This window comes from Trachurus trachurus, assembly GCF_905171665.1.
Source record: "Trachurus trachurus genome assembly, chromosome: 19".
NCBI classification, from domain to species: domain Eukaryota; kingdom Metazoa; phylum Chordata; class Actinopteri; order Carangiformes; family Carangidae; genus Trachurus; species Trachurus trachurus.
Window position 1 is genome coordinate 21,356,803 of NC_139913.1, and position 7,645 is coordinate 21,364,447.

General features: G+C 43.1%; 1 protein-coding gene across 1 annotated transcript; it reads left to right on the forward strand.

Moving 5' to 3' along the window:
- The first annotated feature begins 4,686 nt into the window (after positions 1-4,686).
- On the forward strand, positions 4,687-5,525 carry h1-0 (H1.0 linker histone). The gene has a single exon (XM_083994974.1). It carries the CDS (start codon positions 4,922-4,924, stop codon positions 5,507-5,509), a length of 588 nt encoding a protein of 195 aa, XP_083851100.1. The 5' UTR covers positions 4,687-4,921; the 3' UTR covers positions 5,510-5,525.
- Positions 5,526-7,645: the final 2,120 nt, after the last annotated feature.

Sequence of the window (7,645 nt, forward strand, 5' to 3'; positions counted from 1 at the left end):
TAGTTCAGTGCAGGTCTAATCACTGAGACATAAACAGTTTTATCTGTGACACTGAGCTAAATGGTGTCAAACTCAAGGCCATGAGTGGCATACTGAAACAGTGCACAGGATTTACTAAAGATATATGCATGTGGGACTATTTCCTTAGCTTGATTTACTAGTATGAGAAAATGCCTATACTTTTTTTTCTATCTTTTGTCTGAGTTTTACCCAAAAACTCTACAAGTACGACACTGGTGTTACACCCTGTCACATGCAGACGATGAAGCCATCGTTGGTGAATTTGGTGTATGGCATGGACATGTAAGGTTTCTAAAATGTAAATGCAAACATCTGGTTTGAGAGGGGTGAATTTATTTCCTATTTCCTTTGTAGGTTTTCTTAGTAAGACTTGGACGTGCTGTTGTCAGAGCAATTTGGCCTCAGCTGAACAGCATTACTGGCAGATATTCCGCACATACTCTTGGTTTTTTCATGTTGTGTTTTATTTTTCATTCTTTTAAAACTACTTTATGTGACATTGTATAACTTCATAATGTAGTTTCGCCCCTGTGTGGCGGCCTACTGCTGGAATGACTTGCATTGTTTCTGAAGTAAAAAACATTATAATGGTTAACTGGTTAATTTTGCTATACAGCTCCCCAGAGGGTACATCCTCATGTGCAGTGACTTTATACTGTAGAATCATTTTGTTTTTTTATTGTTGTCTTATTTCTAAAACATATATCTGAAACAGTAGCAGGCAAAGTCTACACAACAAAATGATACAGCAATAGTCTTGAGGAGTCTGAGCTATCTAAGACTGTGAAAGAATAATACTGTTTACAATGTCAAACTGAAGCCTAAAGTTAAAACCAAACTTATGTGTGATTGTAGTCTTATCTCTTAAGAGTGAATGTGGAGCGTTTAGTTGTTATGGATCCATATTATTCAAAGAGCTGTCTCTATTAAAATATACAGTATGTATACAACAACAAATATGATGAGCAAACACATTTGAGAATTAGTATCTGGCATATTTCTGCATAATACTAATTTACATTAATTATGCTTTTGCTCTAACTACCTGGAATATTTAGGGCAGATAGATGTCAGATGAATGTGAAAATATTCAATATTGCACAAATGCTGCTTGAAAACTACTATACATAGTTTGTGAGATGTAATAATAAAAGTGCAAAGAAACCCTGAGGATTCATTGCTGGAAAAGAATTGATCTAATCTCAAACCATCTTCAGACCGTCTGTTCCTGACTCTTGAGTAAATAGAAAAAGATTTGACTCAACTGAACCTTATCCAGAGTAAACAACTAAACAGTCAATGAATCAAAGCCACTCAGACACAATGCTTCTGTTGTCACACAATGTGCTGTATAGCTTTGGACCCGTTACATCTAATCCACAGCCCTGATACCGAGTGCGTTGAAGGCCTCTGGTTGTGAAAATGGTGGGTGATGTTACCCAGAATGCATTGGGCCAAAGGCAGGACAAGACTTGAGAGGATTTTAGGCAGCTAAAATTACAAACTGGCAGCCGATAAATTTAGAGGCGCAACGCTAAAACACTCCTGACATGGTGTAGCCGCCTTCTGTAAATACATGTGTAATATAACTCCCACTCGACTCTCTCCATCTTCTGACAAATAAACCAGGCACTGGGTTAGTATTACATAAGCCGAGTATATTTGCACCTCAGACCCTGGCATGACTAAAGATAAAACTGGGAAGTGTTGATTTCAGTGTTTTGGCAGCAGAAATTAATGACTGCACATCCACATCCACATCCACAAATAGCAAGAAGAATACTACATTCATATCAACACTGCTCCATTAAGACATTTCCACACCCAAGGCTGCAACTAATGATTATTTTCATTATTGCTGATTGTTGTCTTGATTAATCATTTTGTCTAAACAGGGTTACAGTGTAAAAGAAAAAAAAGTCCACTGTAATTGGTCTAGGCCTGAGGTTACATCTTCAAATTGCTTCTTTTGTACAACATCCAAATATATGAAATTTTCATGTTTGTGCGGTAAAATGATTCAATATTGGGGATTTTTGCTTGGAAAATAACTTAAATGATAAATGAATAATCAAAGTAGTTGCAGATAAATAATCTGCCTGTGGAGTATCTGATTACTGGAGTAACAGTCGAAGCGTACCCCAACCCACAAAGACACTGAGCCTCATAAACAAACACAGTGGGTTGTAATTCTGGCTCGATTATTCAAGACCAACCACTGGATCGCTGTAAATTATGCCCAATTAGGAGCAGCCTATAAACTGGAGCACGGTACGGGCGGAATAATAAATTGTTCTGGTCGTCAAGTTTCATCTCATTAGGCCGATAATGACTTTGATATCGTGAGTTGAGACGGGGGCTCGGAAGGTCCAGCCTTGTGGAGGACGTCCCTCTGTCGGCGGATGAAGGGAGTGGTCTAACCGGGGAGGTGAGGGCTGGTGCTGCTGGTGGGGACTGGGAGGGTGGAGAGTCAGTGTGTTTGGCTGCTTCTTTTCAGCACCGCTTCCCTAAATGGGGCACACAAGCGGCCAAAGACAAAAAAAAAAAACAAAAAACAAAAAAAACACCAAACCGGGGCACTCGGTGACAAAAACAACGGACTCGTATCCGAATACCCCCCCACAAAAAACAAAACAAAAACAAGCCCAAAGCCACTAGTGCTGCTACACTTGGAGCGAATAAGAGTAGCAGACAATGGGCATGTTGTTCATGTTACTGTAGAGCCGTTGCTGTGCATTGATACAGTCTGCGTGCACGCGCCGCGACGCCTAATTATCATTCCCCTTCCTTTACTCACTCATTCAGTTGCGCCATATAAATATTTATAGTCACTTGGTCACTCTTAACTCCTCTTCTCACTCACTCACCCCCCCTCTCTCCCCTCCTCAATGCACTTGTGCTCTACTATGCTGTTGGATATGCCCCCCCCCCCCCCCCCCCCTCTCATTCACTCATCCACTAACTCACTCACCCTCTCATCTACTCCCTCCCTCCCCGGCTCAACTGTGCCACATGAAAAAAAATCACTCATTCACTCACACACTCACTCACTCTCCCTACTCTCCCCATTTTCACTCTGTGCTCGCTAACCCACTAACTCACCCACCCTCCTGTTACAACACGCACGCGCGCACGCAAAAAAAATTCAAGTCATCAACTCACTAAAGGCAGGTGGAGATAGGGGTGGGGGGCAAAGCTGCTGGTATTTTCCTCACTAAATGTAGCCTACTTCATTTTAACTTCAATGTGATTATTTACATTTTTGTATCTGCTAAATTTCAATCCTGTTAAATGATAAAGTGAGATGCAGCAGCTCTATAATAACTGTCTATGATGTTAGTTGAGCGGACACTTCATTGCTTGTAAATGTGCAGTATCCTTGTGTAGACTGCACTGTGTGTGAGGACCAGCTCACATGCAGCCCCCTTGGCTGTCCGGCATTGTCTCAGCACCACTCAGTCTGATGTTAGTGTGAGGAGAGACATTTGGTTCATAACCAAAAAAACAAAAAAACAAAAACAATGTCATAACTCAGATATCCATGGCACAAAAGTCGGAGGAAAACACTACTAGTGTCTCTGTGACTTTCATATAGGAATCAAAATGGCGTTGCAGGGAGGGACAGACCTGATATTAAAATAAGGAATAAAGCAGGAGAATTTTTGTAAAGTTTGTTATTTGGGTGCTTTTTGATGCTTTGGACCGGCACCTCACATCTTTACATATATAAGAAGAAACCCACATGTCATATCTGTTATTGACTGTGGTCTGATGCGCCAGTTGCTGAACAAAAGAAAGCCATCACTGCGCCCTATATTGAAGGACTTTGGTTTCGGGCTGCGGTCCCCCTCGCAGCTGGACCCACACCTGGGCACACAGCAGCCACTGAGACCCCTGTCCGAAATGTGGTGATCGATTTTATGAGCCGATATCAAAATCCCTGATCTTTGGAGGTGTTGGCAACTTTCCTGACAATGGTGCTCGAGTGGCGACTGCCATAGTGACAGTTATAACCAAATCTGTCCAAAAAACAGCAAACACAGCGAACCCACCCGCCGTGTAACACCGCATATAAACCCATATTATCATCCCAAGTGTCACCTGCCACTTAGATAATGTGACATTTAATTTATAGGAGGTTTAACAGTAAATAATCTCGACCACGTCACTCAAAGTCAATGGCCGGACTGTGTTAGTTGGGAAAATGTATCGATGTATTAAAAGCAAAAACGAAACCCTGCACCTATCAAACCGCGTGCATCCGTTTGAGCATAGATACAATGTCGATATGCATTGGATGATTTCGGCCCAGGTTCCGTCTGTTTGGGTCAATTTAACGCGAATTGTGCAAAATTGTTCACAGCACGCGCTACTTCCAGCGGGTTTTCCTGGAATAAAAGTTGTTCGCCGACGCGGGCGAAGGCGAACCGGCGTGTCTCCGTGAAGCCCAATGTGTCTGCTATCAGCCCATAATGTTTTGTGGATCAATACTCCGCCGTGGTTTTTATATTTGTCGGGAGTTGGAGGATGAAGAAACACAAACAGGACGACGCCAGTTCCATGGAGTCCGCTAGATCAGCTGCTGGCAGTTGGTGTTCTCAATCACGTCCGCAGATAGGCTTCATAGGCTCACTGAAGCGCCTGTGGAATAAGACGCTTAAGTGATCCCGTACACTGACGCTTCACTTTGTGTGGACAACTATAATAACATCTTTATTTTTTTTTAGAAAGGAAAAAAAAGTGGAGCTTTGTCTGTCAACTCGGAGTTTGTCGGGAGAAGCTTTATTTCTGACATTTATTTTTTCCTGTTTCTGACGCTCCGGTGTAGGCTGCCAGCTGACCCGGGTGAAATTACACCTCCAGGACTTTTTTTGTTAACTTATCCAAAAGAAAAGTCACCATGGCAGAGACGTCGGCAGCTCCGGCCAAAGCCAAAAAGGCAGCCAAGCCCAAGAAACCTGCTTCTCATCCCAAATACTCTGAGATGATCAAAGCGGCCATCGTTCACGACGCCAGCCGGAGCGGTGCGTCCCGTCAGTCCATCCAGAAGTACGTGAGGAAGAACTACAAGGTGGGCGACAATGCCGATGTGCAGATTAAAATGGCCCTGAAGAGGCTGGTGGCATCCGGGATGCTGCGCCACACCAAAGGCATCGGTGCGTCCGGATCCTTCAGGCTGACCAAACCCGAGGACTCCAAAAAGTCCACCAAGGTGGCCGTGGCTGCCAAACCCAAGAAGGCGGTGAAGCCCTCCAAGCCCAAGAAGGCAGCCAAACCCAAGAAGGTGACCAAGACGCCGGAGAAACCCAAGAAGGCAGCTGCTAAGAAAGTGAAAAAGGTGGTGAAAAAGGCGACACCGACGAAAGCCAAAAAGGCACCAGCTAAGAAACCCAAGGCAGCCAAGCCCAAGGCAAAACCAGCAAAGAAGGCAGCCAAGCCCAAGGCTAAGACACCCAAAAAGGCAGCAAAGACGGGGAAAAAGAAGTAAAAAAAAAGGACAATAACAGAGACAAAGACACTGTAAATACCGAAGGAAATGTTTTCGTATATGTATTATTTTTGTAAGGTCTCATGCAAACTTATGCCGTTTTTACCAGTAGTTTTTCCCTCCATCGCACTGTAACCTAAAGGTGCAGTAGGAACACTTGTGAGCATTTTTATTTGGCGTTAATACTTATAATAACAATGTTCATCTCTGTCTGGTCCTTGGATACATATATAGGCTATAATGTTGGGTCTTGCTGAAAAGGAAAAATGTGTATATAGTTGAACTAATGAATAGTTTGTTAGTGCACGGGGTCAGACTGAAAATACAAATGTTTCAATGGTGAGCATTGTTGAGCCTTTACAATGTACAGACCATAGGCAGTGGACGTCAGCAAGATTTTTCCTAAAGGCTCTATAGTTGTCATTCAAGCTCCATTCTTGTATATTTTCTCATGTCCAAAAACGATTCATAATAATCACCATCCCACTGTGTCCAGTCACTTTTGAAGACTGTTTATACTGCAACCCAATAAACCTTTGTCATCTTCTACCGAGTGTGTTCTGTCAACTTATTGCGCGCATTTTACGCGTGCGTAATCAACGCCTGGTGAAGTGGTGGACATGGGAGCGGACGGAGGGATTAGCGCATGTATCAAAGATTAATAGGCTTAACTCTAATCGGTATCAACAGACCAATAACACTCTCTCCTCCATTTTCCACGCACATTACCTAGACATATAAACCTTCAGAGTCCGCTACATGAGACCCTGGCTTATTGTGCGCCAGGATGCTCCAGACAAAGAGCGCTGATGGAGACTCCAAATACATGCATATGGCTTTCTGCCGCAGAAAAGCTTGATTGTGCTACTTAAATAATACAAAGTCAGTGTGAATGTAACATAGTTACCTATAATATTAAAACGGGAGAATAAGCAGATTTTTGTTTCCAAGTCCTACAGAAGACACATGCACTGAGCGTCAAATATCATCAGGTTGCAGCAATTACACCCATGCAGTCTGAATGACTTCAGAACCACTTTCATGTATCTTTTGGATGTGCCAAACAAGGGCTTTACTGATGAAAATTAATTCTTACATGAGCCTACATATATAAGGTCCCTTAAGAGAGCAGGGAAATGGTAAACACGGTGCTGAGGGATAAATTAAGTGGCGTGATAAAGGAATATTACGTTGCATAAAAGATCAGCATTCAACTTAAGTTCCCTCTTTTGTTCCACCACATGGAACTACACTCTAAATCCCAGCATCCACGTTCCTGTGTGTGGCTCCAGAGTGATGAAGTGCCTTTGCAGACACACCCACTGCTGGTCGTCCTGCCGCTCACCTGACATACAACACTGCCATCTTGTGGTGTCTTGCAGGAACTGTTGACTCTTCTTTCACCGCTGTTGGGAGGCCCCCCTCCCCATCCCGAGCGCCAGACAGACTGGAGTCAAACTGATGAAAGCCAAGAGGAAATCCACGTTACACTCTACACACTGTTAATTATTATCATCATTATCATTATCTCTGCAGACAGGTAGAGGATTATCAGACTAACCATGTTAAACAGCTTCAGGCTGAATGATCAAAGAGGGGCATCCATGCTTGCCAGGGCAGGCTCATCTTGTTTTCAGTTGCTAAGTGCAAGAGGGCAGTTAATTCACTTTTTTTCCAACGTAAGTGTAACCCACTATCATTTTATCAGCACAGCTTAAAGGGATAGTTCACCCAAAATTCAAATTTCACTCATTATCTACTCACCCTCATGTCAACTAAGAGCTGTGAGAATTTTCAGAGTCCTCCGTTCCTTCTCTGAGTTACGGGGGGGGTCTGCGCAGCAGTATTTGTCCATATAATGGTTGTGAATGGACACCAGAGCTCTTCGTCCAAAAAGACACACCAAAAAACATCCAAATACCTCCATACTGCTCGTCTGTAATGTCCCTCTTGTATTGAAGCCCCGACATGAGAAATTGTTCCGCCGGTCAGTGCAAATCACGTGAGATTTGCACTTACACAGGCAGAGCAGTGAACTGAGACACTGGGAGCTTCCGCTACAAACAAGCTTAAAATATAGACTTATTTAATTTTTTTCGGAACAATTTCTCATGTCGGGGCTTCAATACAAGAGGG

Excerpts from the sequence above, each read along its gene's own strand:
- h1-0 (XM_083994974.1), top strand. The coding sequence starts at position 4,922 with ATGGCAGAGACGTCGGCAGCTCCGGCCAAAGCCAAAAAGGCAGCCAAG.